Source organism: Bubalus kerabau, chromosome 2 (assembly GCF_029407905.1).
Source record: "Bubalus kerabau isolate K-KA32 ecotype Philippines breed swamp buffalo chromosome 2, PCC_UOA_SB_1v2, whole genome shotgun sequence".
In the NCBI taxonomy this organism is placed as follows: Eukaryota; Metazoa; Chordata; class Mammalia; order Artiodactyla; family Bovidae; genus Bubalus; species Bubalus kerabau.
In genome coordinates, this window is record NC_073625.1 from 11,235,996 (window position 1) to 11,254,416 (window position 18,421).

The 18,421-nt window shown below is 35.9% G+C and overlaps 1 protein-coding gene across 1 annotated transcript in view; it reads right to left on the reverse strand.

Moving 5' to 3' along the window:
* The window catches only part of ADAM32 (ADAM metallopeptidase domain 32), a 177,634-nt gene that overhangs the window by 56,859 nt on the left and 102,354 nt on the right, over nucleotides 1-18,421 (reverse strand). The window contains exons 13-16 of the mRNA XM_055567028.1: nucleotides 15,530-15,622; nucleotides 14,018-14,216; nucleotides 5,168-5,273; nucleotides 3,718-3,898 (exon numbers count right to left, since the gene is read on the reverse strand). Coding sequence (XP_055423003.1) covers nucleotides 3,718-3,898; nucleotides 5,168-5,273; nucleotides 14,018-14,216; nucleotides 15,530-15,622 — 579 coding nt within the window. The remainder of the gene's footprint in view (nucleotides 1-3,717; nucleotides 3,899-5,167; nucleotides 5,274-14,017; nucleotides 14,217-15,529; nucleotides 15,623-18,421) is intronic.

Below are 18,421 nucleotides of genomic sequence, written 5' to 3' on the forward strand. Positions count from 1 at the left end.
AATCTAGAATTCCATATACTGTGAAATTTTCCTTCAAAAGTTATAGAGAAATAAAGGCTTTCTCAGACATACAGAAAATGAGAGAAGTTTTTAAAATAAAGTTCTTTAGAGAGAGGAAAAATAATATAGGCCATAAACTACTGGTATGTACAACACCAAGAGTGAAGGCTTATATAAACTATTTCCTTTGTGTAATAAACATGTGTCCATGTAGGCTGATCAGTAGTAACAAATATAACACACTGAATGGAAGAAGTTAATAACATGGTAACATATGCTTATGTGGGGCCAGAGTGTATAAGGGAAATCTTTATATAATTTCCTCTCAATTTTATTGTGAATGCAAAATTGTTCTTAAGAAGACAGTCCAAAAAATGATTCAGGGCAGGGATATGGAAGTAACAAATCAATCAAGACTGAAATAAAAATCAGAACCAAAAGAAAAACCACTTTTTATTACATTAACCTGAAATCTAACAAAACCATCCTTAAGAGCACAGTTTAAATAATATCCTGTATTCCTTGCCTATATAAAAAGTTTACATAGAAATAAATCAATAAATGGGAGTTCTCATTAAATATGAGCTATTATTCAGTGCAGTCGCTCAGTTGTGTCCGACACTTTGCAACCCCATTAATCGCAGCACACCAGGCCTCCCTGTCCATCACCAACTCCTGGAGTTCACCCAAACTCATGTGCATCAAGTTGGTGATGCCATCCAGCCATCTCATCCTCTGTCGTCCCCTTCTCCTCCTGCCCCCAATCCCTCCCAGCATCAGGGTCTTTTCCAATGAGTCAACTCTTCGCATGAGGTGGTCAAAGTATTGGAGTTTCAGCCTCAGCATCAGTCCTTCCAATGAACACCCAGGACTGGTCTCCTTTAGGAAGGACTGGTTGGATCTCCTTGCAGTCCAAGGGACTCTCAAGAGTCTTCTCCAACACCACAGTTCAAAAGCATCAATTCTTCGGCACTCAGCTTTCTTCACAGTCCAACTCTCACATCCATACATGGCCACTGGGAAAACCATACCCTTGACTAGACGGACCTTTGTTGGCAAAGTAATATCTCTGCTTTTTAATATGCTATCTAGGTTGGTCATAACTTTCCTTCCAAGGAGTGAGTGTCTTTTAATTTCATGGCTGCAATCACCATCTGCAGTGATTTTGGAGCCCAAAAAAATAAAGTCTGACACTGTTTCCACTATTTCCCCATCTATTTCCCATGAAGTGATGGGACCAGATGCCATGATCTTCGTTTTCTAAATGTTGAGCTTTAAGCCAACTTTTTCACTCTCCTCTTTCACTTTCATCAAGAGGCTTTTTAGTTCCTCTTCACTTTCTGCCCTAATGGTGGTGTCATCTGCATATCTGAGGTTATTGATATTTCTCCCGGCAATCTTGATTCCAGCTTGTGCTTCTTCCAGCCCAGTGTTTCTCATGATGTACTCTGCATATAAGTTAAATAAGCAGGGTGACAATATACAGCCTTGACGTACTCCTTTTCCTATTTGGAACCAGTCTGTTGTTCCATGTCCAGTTCTAACTGTTGCTTCCTGACCTGCATATAGGTTTCTCAAGAGGCAGGTCAGGTGCTCCAGTATTCCCATCTCTTTCAGAATTTTCCACAGTTTATTGTGATCCACACAGTCAAAGCCTTTGGCATAGTCAATAAAGCAGAAATAGATTTTTTTTGAACTCTCTTGTTTTTTCTATGATCCAGCGGAATTTGACATTTTGAGCTCTGGTTCCTCTGCTTTTTCTAAAACCAGCTTGAACATCTGGAAGTTCACGGTTCACATATTGCTGAAGCCTGGCTTGGAGAATTTTGAGCATTACTTTACTAGCATATGAGATGAGTGCAATTGTGTGGTAGTTTGAGCATTTTTTGGCATTATTAGAGTCCCCTAAAAAAGATATGTGAAGTTTTCATCTAACTTTACTACAGATATCTAACATTCTATTGCAGAATATTTTAATATCCAGATATTAATTCTTTTAACTATAAAGTATAATAATCAGAGGATTAAGGATATATTCCTAACTTCTTTATTTCTAGCAATATCAACTTCCTAAGTTGCAGTTTTCTTAAATGAGTACAATAATACTTTTTCTAAAGCATTCAAGATTTGTTTCAAGGTTAAAATGAAATAATGATAAAATGATTTCCTTTAAACATCAAAGTACAATAGTCTTCAAAGAAATGACCTCACAAACACTTTCTAAATCCTGACACACTAACCCTGTAAGCTTTTAATGTGCTCAGTCTTCTCATTAGTTCTTGGCCCCCACAGTGCATCTAACAACTCTTTTTAGAATGTACTATATTTGTTTGTCTGCCTCAGTTGAAACTGAGACGAAGTCCTGCTACTTAATGACATTACTGACAAAAACAAAGTTCCCGAGAGTGTTTTATCATATATGATTTATAGTATCACTAAAAACTACATGGTAAAATTTGTTTTCATATGGCCTCACTGAGAAGAACTGCCATGTTATAGAAAAAATTATGTTCTTACTAAATTACAAATAATTTCAAAGCATCCATTGACTGTGTCTCATTTTTTAATTGCTTTGACTCCATGGCATAAATACATCTACTGAGCTCCCTGGCATATCTGTCCTTTAAGGAGATATTCATGACTTCTAGGCATGAAGAGGAAGTCAATATAAAGACTATATACTTTATCTGTGGTAAACTTCATTTAAACTATCAGATCACCAAAAATCACCAAAATATATACATTTATTTTACATATTTAATATTTTATTCAAAATCATCTGTCAGGTAAGGAGGAAGAGTCAAAATTCAGATCTCTGTGCTTCTATCTTCAAAGGCTACACTTTATACTATATGATAGTTCCTCATGAGCAAATTTCTGGCTAGGAACTAAATGAGATTCTGAAGTAAATTTATTCCATGCTTTCTCCATATTTGGTTGTTTGCTCTCACAGATAACCAATTATAACAACAACCAAGAATAATAGCCAACCTATATTTAGTTCTTACTATGTGTTGAGCATTGTACTACATACTTTATAGTATCATTTCATTGAATCTTTGCAATAACTCCATAGAGTAAATATTATTATCCCCATTTTACACACAGCTGTGATATCTCAAACTGGTTGGGTAACCTGCAAAATTTCAAAACCCAAGAGGTAAAGATTTATTCCTTGAGGCACCATCTAAGTTGTACTCTTATCTACTAGGTCACAAAGAGATATATATAATTAAATGGGATTTCTTCTTTCTTCTCCAAGAATAAAAGTGAATTCCCAAGTTATGGAATATTTAACTACAAGTATTCCCAAGACCTCTCTCCTCCACACTCCTGTCCCAAAACTCTTGGAGCTTCCTTGCTTACAACACTGAAATTCTAAAAAGGAACAAACACTCCCATTTCCCTCAGAGACCAACTGAAGCTTACTCATTTTCTCCTTATCCAAATATTTGAGGTTATTTGGTCATGTGTGTGCTTAGTCGCTCAGTCATGTCCAACTCTTTGTGTCCCCATGGACTGTAGCCCTCCAGGCTCCTCTGTCCATGGGATTCTCCAGGCAAGAATACTGGAGTGGGTTGCCATGTCCTCCTCCAGGGGATCTTCCCAGTCCAGGGATCTAACCCAGGTCTCCTGCATTGCAGGCAGATTCTTTACCAACTGAGCCACAAGGAAAATAAATAGAACAGATTTTTTAATTGATTTTAAGCTATTTACCCTCCCTTTATCACAAATAGAGCCACTTTTGACCATGAGTGAATCTTGTGCATTCGTTGTTTCATAGAGCATTGTTATACATATAGTACTTCGCACAAAAGCATAAATCACAGAAGCACTGTCTCGAAGGAAAGGAGTTTGAAGTGGGTAGGTACAGATTAATCTTCCACATATAAGATTCCTGCAAACATAATAAAAATATATGATTATTAGACATTAGGCATTTATTATGAATGCTTCATATTTTCTTTCTTTGACCAAAAAAATAAAGAATGGTTCTCCATTTATGGCAATATATCTTAGGAAATGTAAAACTTTCCTACTAACAGTTAAAGTAAAATGTAAAGCCACTGATACATGCTTATCTTTCAATGACACTAATGATCTTTTTATTCACTGTACAGATTGATGTACTGATAGTCAAATAAACAAGTCACTCAAGCATTTTATATCTCTCTGTAGAGGGGCAGAAACTACGTTGTGACCTCTACCCTCAAAGACCTTACAGTCTAATACTAAATATGACATAAATCTTATTAAATGTGCTGTGAATGAAATAAGCAGATTCTTACAGATATTTAAGATGAAGATATATTCTAACTTAGTAGTCAGGGAAACCTCATAGAGAAGATGCCATCTGAGTCCAAGCTTACAAGTTAGTAGAATTTCAACAGGCAAAGTAAGGTATTTCCAAACAGTCATAGCATAAGCATTACTTAAGAAGGAAGTAACGTTACAAGAAGCATAAAGTTACATGATATGTTTGCTGCTGCTGCTGCTGCTGCTAAGTCGCTTCAGTCATGTCTGACTCTGTGCGACCCCATAGACGGCAGCCCACCAGGCTCCTCTGTCCCTGGGATTCTCCAAGCAAGAATACTAGAGTGGACTGCCATTTCCTTCTCCAGATGATATGTTTACCAGCCTGTAAATTCCATGAGTACAAGGATCATCATTATGTTTTGCTAACTTGTATCTAACTAGCTAGTGGCCAGCATATGGTAGGTTCTTTAAAAATATTTGTGAAAAGAAATTCATGACCAAAACATCAAAGAACGGGCTCTTCAGACACAGGAGAAATTGAACTTCATTTTAGAGACACTGGGCAGTCTTCAGCTTGGGCAAGCATTCAAATGAATGGGGATAGTATTTTCATTTTTAAAATAACGAGTATGTTCAGACAGGAAAGGTGCAATGGCTATCATTAATTTCAACCTTGGATAAGATCTTGGAGCCTAGTAATCATCTACATATAAATATTTAAAAATCAGGTTGAAATTTAATAAGTCTGTAGTACAAGAATGGTGTCAAGACTAGAGATTTTGATTTCAGATTAACTCCTGAACACATGTGATGCCCGAAACCATTGGAATTAATGACATACATAGTGAAAAACTAAAAACAGAATTTTATAGTATATAAGATAGGAATTTTCACTATTTGCATAGCATACCTCCATGGGCAAAATGTATATTTGGCTCCTGATTTGCCACAGTTCCCAAATCTATCAGTTTGAGACTGTATTTCTTCATAGCAGGCAAATGGAGCATTTCTTGAACCTGTCAAAGTTAGAAATATATTTGGATTAAAACTTCCTTTAAATTAAAACTTAAATATATTTAAATTAAAACTTCCTCAATTTCTTCATATGTTTCTTTGCTTTTTTTTCTCTATCATTGTCATCTATTCAAAAGTTCCCTAGGGAAGTTTTAAGAAGAGAGAAATGAAGTGAAAAGTATTGCTCATGATTATTTCTCCTTTTAATTCATTTTGGTCATTTGTAACTCAAAAGATACTATGAGGGTAGAGGAGAATTGAAAGTGAAAGTGTTAGTTGCTCAACCACATCTGACTCTGCAGCTCCATGAACTGTAGCTCACTGGGCTTCTCTTTCAAAGAATTCTCCAGGCAAGAAAACTGGAGTGGGTTACCATTCCCTTCTCCATGGGATCTTTCTGATCCAGGGATCAAACCCAGGTCTCCTGGATTGTAGGTGGATTCTTTACCATCCGAGGAACCATACTTTTTTTTTTTACAACCAGAGTTGTAAAAGTATAAATCTTAAGAGAGCTCTGTGAAAGAAGGCAAAAGAGAGAGAATACAAGAAAACTATTCTTGTTCTCCTAGATTCTGAGTAGGAATGTATAAAAAGCCAGGTCTATAAAAAAAAAAAAAAAAAAAAAAAAAAAAAAAACCTCATTAAAGAAACTTCATACCTTCAGAAAGTCTGAAGTGAAGGGACCAAAATTGCCAATCCATACATATTTACCTATTTTTCCTTTGTTATTGTATTAGCTTTCTATCACTGTGTAAAAAATTACCAAAATCTTAAAACAACACCCATGTCACAGTTTCTGAAAGTCTTGAAAAGCCCATTTAGGTTCTTTGTTCAGGGTCTCAAGGCTGAAATAAAGTTCCTGGCCGGAGTTACAGCCTCATTTGAGTCTACAGTCCTCTTCCAACCTCATTGGCTGTGAAGAATTCATTTTTTTTGTAGCCGTTGCTTCATTTTGTTACTATCTGCCAGGGGTTGCTCTTGGCCCTAGGAACTCCTGCTCAGGTCCTAATGACATGGCCCTCTCACAAAAATGGCTGCTTATTTCTCCCAATAAAGTAGAAGTAAAAGTTTTTCTGGAACTCTCTTGCTTTTTTGATTATCCAACAGATGTTGGAAATCTGATCTCTGGTTCCTCTGCTTTTTCTAAATCCAGCTTGAACACCTGGAAGTTCACAGTTCACATACTGTTGAAGCCTGGTGTGGAGAATTTTGAGTATTACTTTACTATCGTGTGAGATGAGTGCAATTGTGTGGTCGTTTGAACATTCTTTGGAATTATCTTTCTTTGGGATTGGAATGAAAACTGACCTTTTCCAGTCCTGTGGCCACTGCTGAATTTTCCAAATTTCCTGGCATACTGAGTGCAGCACTTTCCAAGCATCATCTTTTAGGATTTGAAATAGCTCAACTGGAATTCCATCACCTCCACTAGCTTTGTTCATAATGAAGCTTCCTAAGGTCCACTTGACTTTGTATTCCAGGATGTCTGGCTCTAGGTGAGTGATCACACCATCGTGGTTATCTGGGTCATGAAGATCTTTTTTGTATAGTTCTTCTATGCATTCTTGCCACCTCTTCTTAATATCTTCTGCTTCTGTTAGGTCTTCTGCATGAAATATTCCCTAGGTATCTCTAATCTTCTTGAAGAGATCTCTAGTCTTTCCCATTCTATTGTTTTTCTCTATTTCTTTGCCAAAGTCTTTGACTGTGTGGATCACAACAAACTGTGGAAAATTCTTAAAGAGATGCCTCATGAGAAATCTGTTTCCAGGTCAAGAAGCAACAGTTAGAACTGGATATGGAACAACAGACTGGTTCCAAATCAGGAAAGGAGTACATCAAGGCTGTATACTGTCACCCTGCTTACTTAACTTATATGCAGAGTACATCATGAGAAATGCTGGGTTGGAAGAAGCACAAGCTGGAATCAAGATTGCCGGGAGAAATATCAATAACCTCAGAAATGCAGATGACATCACCCTTAAAGCAGAAAGCGAAGAAGAACTAAAGAGCCTCTTGATGAAAGTGAAAGAGGAGAGGGGAAAAGTTGGCTTAAAACTTAACACTCAGAAAACTAAGGTCATGGCATCTGGTCCCATCACTTCATGGCAAATAGGTGGGGAAACAATGGAAACAGTAAGAGACTTTATTTTTTTGGGCTCCCAAATCACTGAAGATGGTGACTGCAGCCATGAAATTAAAAGATGCTTGCTCCTTGGAAGAAAAGTTATGACCAACCTAGACAGTATATTAAAAAGCAGAGACATTACTTTGCCAACAAAGGTCCACTTAGTCAAAACTATGGTTTTTCCAGTAGTCATGTATGGATGTGAGAGTTGGACTATAAAGAAAGCTGAGTGCCAAAGAACTGATGCTTTTGAATTGTGGTGTTGGAGAAGACTCTTGAGTACCCTGGACTGCAAGAAGATCCAACCAGTCCATCCTAAAGGAAATCAGTCCTGAATAATCATTGGAAGGACTGATACCAAAGCTGAAATTCCAATACTTTGGCCACCTGATACAAAGAACTGACTCTTTGGAAAAGACCCTGATGCTGAGAAAAACTGAAGGAAGGAGGAGAAGGGGACGACAGAGGATGAGATGGTTGGATGGCATCACTGACTTGATGGACATGAGTTTGAGTAAGCTCTGGGAGTTGATGATGGACAGGGAAGCCTGGCGTGCTGCAGTCCATGGGGTCACAGACAGTCAGACATGACTTAGTGACTGAACTGAACTGATTTCTCCCAAGCCAACCAAAGAATCTTCTGACATTTCTCATCTTTTAAGGGCTCATATTATTAGTTGAGGCTCCACTTAGAATGATCTCCTTTGGATTGATTCAAAGTTGACGAATTATGGACCTTAATTAAGTCTTTAAAATCCCTTCATATTTTCTGTATAAACTAATCATAGGGATGATAGTCCACCATATAGTCACTGGTTCTCATCCAACTCAGAGGGAGGAATCTCCAATAAAATACCACAGTAATGATGGGGAAAATCTTAAGAGTTCCACCTAGCAAAGTTACTTTCTCCAGAATGAACCATGCTAAGTCTAACGGACCATCTATAAAATATAAAAGTAGGTAATAATATCTACCTTAGTGGATTATTATTAAAATTAAGATGATATTATTTAGTCACTCAATTTTTTGCCTTGTCCTAATTCTATCTCTTTCTACAATTTTTAAACATTAGCCCATCAAAGGTGATTGTGCACATACTGTGAGGCAAATAACATTATTCTGAGTATTGACAGTGTTTAATCAGTTCAGTTGTGAATCTGAGACTACCAGGTTAGGAATATTCTTCATCCAACCCTATCTTTACTAATCCAAATATTAGTAAAATATTCCTTCTAAAGGTACCAATGTGCCCTATTATTAATTTCTCCCTTGAATATCCTGTCTCATGTTAGGGACTTTCTCTCAGCTCAGTCTGGGTTTTGCATGGTAATATGGAAACACCAAAAGGGCAATATGTTGCAAATGTGAAATCGCATGTTAAATATTTCCTTAAGTCCAGTATACTGACCAAGTCTACAAAGTAAGAGAATTTGCCTTTCCACAGTCCAAATGGTATATTTAGATTCCCTCTACCTTATTATCAAATGCTATGAGGCACAATCCCCTTCATAGATCACAGCCTTGTTGTGGCAAAGGGGCTTGCTTCACCTTCAATGAAGCTATGAACCATGCTGTTTAGAGCCACCCAAGATGGACAGGTTACAGTGAAGAGTTCTGACAAAACATGGTCCACTGGTGGAGGTAATGGCAACCCATTCCAGTATTCTTCCCTGGAAAAAGCCATGAACAGTATGAAAAGGCAAAAAGATATGACACCAGAAGATGAGCCCCCAGGTCAGAAGAGGGGTAGAGCTATTGGGGTAGAGCAGAGGACAGATATTGATAGCTCCAGATAGAATGAAGTGGCTGGGCCAAAGCAGAAACAATGCTTAGTTGTGGATATATCTGGTGGTGAAAATAAAGTCTGATCCTGTAAAGAACAATATTGCATAGGAACCTGGAATATTAAGTCCATGAATCAAAGTAAATTGAACGTGGTCAAGAAGGAGACTGCAAGATTGAACATCAACATCTTAGGAATCAGTGAACCAAAATAGATAGGAATAGGCAAATTTAATTAGGATGACCATTATATCTACTACTATTGTCAAGAATCCTTTAGAAGAAATGGAGCAGCCCTCACAGTCAACGAAAGTCTGAAATGCAGTACTTGGGTGAAACCTCAAAAAATGACAGAATGACCTCAATTTGTTTCCAAGGCAAACCACTCAACATCACAGTAAACCAAGTCTATGCCCCTGCAACTGTGTGTAAGAAGTTAAAGTTGACCAGTTCTTTGAAGACATACAACAGTTTCTAGAACTAAAACCAAAAAGATGTCCTTTTCATCATAGGAGATTTGAATGCAAAAGCAGGAATTCAAGAGATACTCGGAATAACAGGCAAGTTTGGTCTTGGAATATAAAATGAATCAGGACAAAGGCTAACAGAGTTTTGTCAAAAAAACATGCTGGTCATAAAAAATACCCTTTTCCAACAACCCAAGAGAGGACTCTATGCATGAACATCACCAGAAGGTCAATACCATAATCAGATTGATTTTATTCTTTTCAGATGAAGATGGAGAAGCTCTACACAATCAGCAAAAACAAGACCTGGGTTAACTGTGGCTCAGATCAATAGCTCTTTATTGCAAAATTCAGGCTTAAATTGAAGAAAGTAGGGAAAACCACTAGGCCATTCAAGGTATGACCCTAATCACATTCCTAATACAGTGTAAGTGATGAATAGATTCAAGGGATTATATCTGGTAGAGTTCCTGAAGAACTGTGGACAGATTTGTAACAAAGCATCCCAAAGAAAAAGAAATCCAAGAAGGCAAAGAGGTTGTCTGATGGGGCTTTACAAATAGATGAGAAAAGAAGAGAAATGAAAAGCAAGGGAGAAAGGGGAAAATATACCCAATTGAATTCAGAGTTCCAGAGAACAGCAAGGAGAGATAAGAAGACCTTCTTAAGCGAACAACACAGAGAAGTGGAGGGAAACAATAGAATGGCATAGACTAGAAATCTCTTCAAGAAAACTGGAGATATCAAAGGAATATTTCATGCAAAGAAGGGCACAATAAAGGACAGAAACAGTAAGGACCTAACAGAAGCAAAAGAGATGAAGAAGATGTGGCAAGGACACACAGAATAATTATACAAAAAAGTCTTAATGACTCAGATAACTACAATGGTGTGGTCACTCAAGAGAGGACATCCTCGAATGTGAAGTCAAGTGAGTTTTAGGAAGCATTACTACTAACAAAGCTAATGGTGAAAGAAATCCTGCTGAGCTTCTATTTAAAATCATGTATGTGGGGTTCTCATATGTATGAACTAAAATCTTATTTCTCCAGTTAATCTGTCTTCTGTCATTTTAATTATTTGACCAGGCAAAAGAACCAGAGAAGTTAATGGGGATGGGAAAAAATAATTAAAATAAAGTAGAAGTACCTTGGACTTCAACCAAAGCTATGATCAAGCATTTAAAAATAAAAAGAAAGTCAACATACAGAAATCAGTTGAATTTCTGTACACTAACAACAGCTGAAAAAAAAATTTTTTTAATTCCATTCCCAATAGCATCAAAATCAATTTGATACTTTGGAATAAATTTAACCAAGTAAGAGATGTATACCCTGAAAATTACAAGATCTTCATGAAAGAACTCTAAGAAGACACAAAAAGGAAGATATTCTATTATCACAGGTCAAAAGAATTTACATCATTAAAATATCCATGTAGGGACTTCCCTGATGGACTAGTGGTTAAGAATCTGTCTTGCAATGTAGGGTACATGGGTTTGATCCCTTGTCAGGAAGCTAAGATCTCACATGCCACAGAGCAACTAAGTCTGCACACCGCAAGGACTTAGTCTGTATGCCACAACTAGAGAGTCTCTGTGTTGTAACACAGATCCTGTGTGCCACAACTAAGACCTGAGAGAGTCAAATAAATATTTAAAGAAAAAAAGAAGTCCATATCACCCAATACCATCTACAGATTCAAGGTAATCCCTAACAAAATTCCAAAGGTATTTTTCATAGAAATAAAAAAAAAAAAACAATTTGAAAAGATCAAGAGATCCTGAATAGACAAAGCAATCTTGAGAAAGAACAAAGCTAGAGGTACACTTTCCTTATTACAATTATATAACAAAGCTATAGAAATTAAAACACTATAGTACTGGCATAAGAATAGACAAAAAGACCAATAGAATAAGATTGAGAGCCCAGAAACAAACCCCCACAATATGCTAAACTAAGATTTGACAAGGGAGTCAAGAATACTCAATGAGGAAAGGAGAATCTCTTCGACAAATAGTTTTGAGAAAGCTGGACAACCACATGCAAAAGAATGCAATTGATCCCCAACCTCACGCAGCTCAAAAAAAAAAAAATGAATTCATAAAGACTTAAACGCAAAAACAGAAACATTAAAACACCTAGAAGAAAACACAAGGGGAAACCTATTTAACATGGGTCTTGGTAATGACTTTTTCAATATGACACCAAAAGCATTAGCAACAAAGGCAAAAATAAAAAGTGGGACTTCATCAAGCTGAAAAGTTTTTGCACAGAAAAAGGAACAATTAAAAAATGTACCACTTTGGCATATGGATTATTTTGAGCTAAAGGCTATCAAAAAGTATATCTATATACTACCCTTCCCTTAACTACCTAGAAGAATTTAAGTTAGGGACTTTTTTCCCCGAGAAAAAGATTTATTATCAAAGATAAATTCTATCTCACTGGCCAGATCTGGATGGCAGGGCAAATATATAATTACCAAACATCTGCTCTTCTTATCATCCTGTGAATGACCCTCCTGTCCTTAAAAGCCCCAGGACCCTATCTCATTCCTTAGTGCAGGACAGCACAGACAATTTATTTTATCTTTCTGTCTCTGAACCTCTTATATGATCTCTGAGTCTCTCATGTTATGTGGGATTCTCATATGTATGAACTAAAATTTTATTTCTCCAGTTAATCTGTCTTATGTCATTTTAATTGTTTGACCAGGCAAAAGAACCAGAGAAGGCAATGAGGATGGGAAATTTCCCCCTTCCTGATAGTGTGAATCAGCAAAGAAAACATGAGATATAAATATTCAGCAACATGGACTCCAAGCAACATGGCATTATGCTAAGTGAAATAAGTCAGAGAAGGACAATACTCTATGATAACACTTATATGTGGAATCTAATTGAATTCAGAGAAACAGAGTAGAGCAATAATGTATATCACAGGCTGCAAGGTGGGGAAAATGGGGAGGTGTTCAAAGGTTACAAATTTCCAGTTATAACATGAAAAAACTGCTTGGAATCTAACACTCAGCATGATGTTTATACTTAGTAATATCAAATTATATACCTGAAAGTTGCTAAGAAAGGAGATCTTAAATGTCCTCACCATGAAAAAGAAATGGTAATTATGTGACATAATGGAAGTTTAGCTAACACTATGGTGGTAATCATTCTGAAATATATAAAAGTACCAAACCAATAGTTGTACAACTTAAACTTATTAATGTTATATGTCAATTGTGCATCAATAAAGTTGGTGGTTGAAGAGACTTAAACTTACCTGAAACTATAAATATACTAGAAAAAAAGAGAGAGAGAAAGCTCTTGGGTACTAATCTGGGCAATATTTTTTGGATGACACAAAAGCACAGGCAACAATAGACAAGAAGGACTGCATCAAAATAAAAAACTTCTCAGCAAAGAAAGTAAGCAACAAATCACAAATGAAACCTACAGAATGGGAGAAAAAATCAGCACACCATATAGCTGATAAGGGATTAATTTCTAAAATATGCTACTCATAATTAAATAAGAAAGATAAAGAGATTTAAAAAGAGCAAAGGACCTAAATGGACATTTCTCCAAATAAAAGCCAAATGACCATCAAATACGTGAAAAGGGACTCAACATCACTAATCATCAGGGAAATGTAAATCAAAACCACAACTCACACCTTTTAGGATAGTGTGTTATCAAAGAGAAAAAGATAATAAGTATTAGCGAGAATGTGGAGAAAATGAAACTTTTATATACTGTTGATGGGAGTGAAAATTGGCACAGTCATTATGGAAAACAGTAGACAGGCTTCTCAAAAATTTAAGTGCACCACCTTAGGATCTAGCAAGCATATTACTGGGTATATACATGCAATATGTTAAGCAGATGACTATGGCAATTATTTCATATTGTATATGCATATCAAAATATTAAGTCATACACCTGAAACATATTCTTAACAAGTTCAAAAACTAAAAAGAGATTTTGTGTGTGTGTTAGTTGCTTAGTCGTATCTGACTCTTTGCAACCCCATAGACCGCAGCCCCACCAGGCCCCTCTGTCCATGGGATTCTCCAGGCAAGAACACTGGAGTGGGTTGCCATTTCCTTCTCTAAAAGGAACTATAGAAAGAAAGAAAGTGAAGTCACTCAGTCATGTCCGACTCTTTGCGACTCCATGGACTGTAGCCTACCAGGCTCTGCCATCCATGGAATTTTCCAGGCAAGAGTACTGGAGTGGGTTGCCATTTCCTTCTCCAAAAGAGAGACTTTAAACAGAATAAATAATTTAAATATATCTAATTGACCACTGTCTTGGTAATGTTAATGAAAATATTGAGGACCAACTATATAGATGTCACAAAACAATACCTTTTCCAAATATACTCTCACAATGTGCATCAATATCTTGGCAGCCTCCATCAAAACAATAAGCTTTTCCTCCTTCACATTCCTGTCCATTGAGTATAGTTATATCAGCCGGACACCTTCCTGAGCTTCCATTACAAAACTCAGGAACATCACATTCAGGATGTGCAGTGGGCCTACATAGAGCACCTGCTTCCCTAAACTAGTAGAAATTAAAATATAAAAAGTAAAGCATTATATATGATTATTGTGTTTACCAATATTTAATCTTGCTCTAATTCCATGTATAGCTTGAAGTACTTATTCATTAGTGTCTCTCAGTATCTTCCTGTTATAAAAATTATAATAGTCATATTGAAAAAACTGAATGTTATCAACCAAAACAAGAGGTAAGGAATAGGCACAAGGAAAAGTATATTACAAACATGATACAATGAGAGCCCAAGTTTTGGCTAGAAGGCAGGAAAAGTAGCTTTTAGCTTGGGATAATTATTGCTTTAGGTAAAATTGTGAAATTTAGGTGCTTTCTAAATAAAATATACTTATTCAAACCATAGTTTTAAAGTATGGAATATCGGTAATTCTATGAAAATGTGAAACCAAAATAACTGAGAATAGAATGCAAAGAATGATTAAAAAGGCAGTTCAACTACTAAACTCTTTGGGAAATAAGGAACCCAATAGTAAACTTTCTCCTGACTTATCCTATGGGTCATTAACATTTTCATGTATAGCATTCTTAAAATTTATATAAATAACATTAATTGGTCATTTATCTCCTACTTCTTAATTGATGGCTTCTAGTTCATACTATAAAGATCACAGAGGAAAGAATTAACCATGCTAAGATTCCAGGGGTGGGTGGGGGGAACCATATCAGTTAACTAAAGTGAAGAACATAGAACCAGTGGCAGGTCATTCAATAGAGGGGTTCTCATGTGATGAATCTGTCACATATATGTTGGAAGAGCTGAAAAGTAAAACAGGGGACAGGAATGAACATCTTCATCATGTAAGCTAAAATATAACCTTTAAGTCAAATGGTCTTTGTATAATAAATCCATAGTTTAAATTTGTGCTGACATGCAGCATTTGGAAAGTGTTATATCTAGTGAGTTTCATTATTTATGCATTTATTGGAAATTGCTTTATCTTTCAATTACATACTCACAAATACCCATCACAACCTAAAAGATCATTTTTATAAAGATATAAATATTGGATAAAATAAATGAAAATAGTCCCTTTCAATGAAGATGTTCTACATCAAAGAATTCTGTCATAGCTGTCAATCAAGGCTTAAAACCAATAGCATCATTAGGGAGAATAATGGCATTATAAGGAGGACTCAACATCCAACTATAATTCGTAAAATTAGACACATCACTCTGAACTTATTTTTGTCTTTACATGAAAAGTCATGTATTTTGAGTTACAGCTAAGAGTCTGTATTCAAAAGTAACCAAGACACATTTCATTTTATACTTAGAAGATGGTAACAAACTAAAATCATACTTGACAGTCGTTGCAGCATGATCCTTCACTGCATTCATTATCTGGTTTCAGCACACAAGTACGAGGATCACAACAGTTATCAGGTCCACATTCCTATAAATGAGTGGAATACACAATAAAACTATGTCATGGAAATAATATAAACTTTGGCAAGAGCTATGTTACACAGTTTTTTAATTTGGGGGGGGAACATGCATGCTATCGACATTTATAGACTTTGCATCTTTAAACAATTAAAATACTATGGTGGAACTTACTCTTAATCAACTAGAAAACTGGGAAGAATATATAAAATAACATTTTTTTTAGAAACTAAATATTATAACAGAGAAGAGTGGCACCTCCAGTGCCTAAATGGTGAGAGGAAAGGGGAGACACAGATCAAAGGGTACAGACTCTCATTGATAAAATGAGTCTGTTGTCAGGATCTATAGTTAACAATACTGCATTATACAGGTGACATTTGCTAAGAAGATAGAAATGTTTTTAATGATAACTGTGTGAGATGATGGACATTTCAACTGGTTTGATCATGGGAACGATTTCACAATGTATACATACATTAAAACATCACATGGTACATCTGTAAACCTTAAACCATATACAATTTTTATTTGCTAATGATACCTCAATAAATTAGGGCAGGGGAAGAGGTAGGTATGGGACTTCCCTGGAGGAAGTGGTTAAGACTCCATGCTTCCAATACAAGGCATGCGGGTTAGATCCCCCATGGAAATAAGATCCCACATTCTTTGGGACACAGTCAAAAAATAAAGTTTAAAAAAATTTAAAAGGGGTGAGTAGAGTTTAGACCCACTGAAAAGTTAGAAAGAACAGTCCCCAAGAGTGTCCTCATTTTCACCAACCACAAGCTCAGTGGATTCGCAAAACCACACTCAGGTTTTATAATTTACTGGAAGAACTCATAGAACACACTGAAAGCTGTTAATACTCACAGTTATGGCCTATTATATGGAAAGGATACAAATTAAAATCAGTCAAGAGAAAAAGCACTGAGGACAGAATTCAGGAAAAGCACTGAACATGGAGCTTCTACTGCCTTTCCCCCATGGAATCACAGACACATTACTCTCCTAGCACTGATACGTGATGTTTCCTAACGAGTTCTATGAGGCCAGTGTTAGCCTAATATCAAGACCAAAGACATTCAAGAAAGGAAAATTATATATCAATAAACTTATATATCTCATAAATAAATCTAGATCAATCAATAAATAGATCTAATAAACACAGATGCAAAAATCCTCAACAAAAAAAAAAATTAGGAAATTGAATCCAACAATGTACAAAAATAATTACATCATACAACCAAGTAGGATTCATCACAAGCATGAAAGGATGGCTTATTATGCAAATATCCATTAATACAATCAATAATACTGATAGACTAAAGAAGAAAAATCAATGACCCTCACAATCGCTGTAGAGAAAGCATTTGACAAAATCTAAAATCACTTATAAAAATGTTAGCAAACTAAACATCTTCAATTTGGTAACAACATCTAGAAAAAAAATCTTATAGGATCTGTATGATGAAAACTATAAACTTGAAAAAATCAAAGAAAGTATAAATAAATGAAGAGAATGTTCATGTTCATGAATTGTTAAAATGTCAGTTCTTCACAACTTGATGTTCAATGAAACTACAATAAAAAGTCCAGCAATTGTTTTTTGACATTGTCAAACTGATGCTAAGGTTTACATGGAAAGGCAAAAGACAGAGTAGACAACATAATGTTGAGGAAGAGAAAGAAGAAGGAGGAGGAGCAAAAGAAGAAAGAAAACGGCAGGACTTAAAATACCCAGTTTCAAAACTCAATAAAAACTATAATTATGGCACTGTAGTACGTCAGTCCTGAATATTCATTGGAAGGACTGATGCTGAAGCTGAAACTCCAATACTTTGGCCACCTGATGCGAAGAGCTGACTCATTTGAAAAGACCCTGATGCTGGGAAAGATTGAGGGCAGCAGAAGAAGGGGACAACAGAGGATGAGATGGTTGGATGGCATCACCAACTCAATGGACATGGGTTTGGGTGGACTCCAGGACTTCGTGATGGACAGGGAGGCCTGGCGTGCTGCGGGGTCACAGAAGAGTCGGACAAGACTGAGCGACTGAACTGAACTGAAGTACGTACAAAAAAATAGATAAAACAGTTTATTAGAACAAAATGGAGACCTCAGAAATTAACCTACATAGAGATAATAAAATCTTTGATAGTGGAACAAATACAAATCAGTGGAGAAAAGCGTTTTCAATAAATGGTGTTGGAACAACTGGGCATTCACATGAAAAACTCTAGATATTGACTCAACACATTTCACACACACACACACACACACAAATAATAATTCAAAGGGATCATAAATCTAAAATTAAATTCCAAAACTATAAAATTTCTAGGGGGTTAGATTTAAGGGGGTAAATCTACTGTCGAGTGTTCTTTCGCAATAAATAAATGGGAATAATACCAATCTTAAACAAATTATTTCAAAAGGTAGGAGTAGGGAGCATATTCCAACTCTTTTTATGAGCCCATAATTACCCTGATACAAAAACCAGAAGAAAAGATTGTAAAAAAAGAAAAAAACTACAGACCACAATCCCCTTCTAAAAATAAGTTCCATAATCCTGAACAAAATGGTAAATTAAAATGTTTATATATATATATATATATATATATATATATAAAATAACCCAAGTGGGGCTAATCTCAAGGTTGCATGATAGCTGGGTTAGTACTCAAAAAGCAATGAATGAAATGCATCATATTAATAGAAGAAAAAAAAACCAGAAAATTCATATGATCAGCTCAATAGAAACAGAAATATTTGACAATATTCAACACTAATTTTTAATTGAAAATTC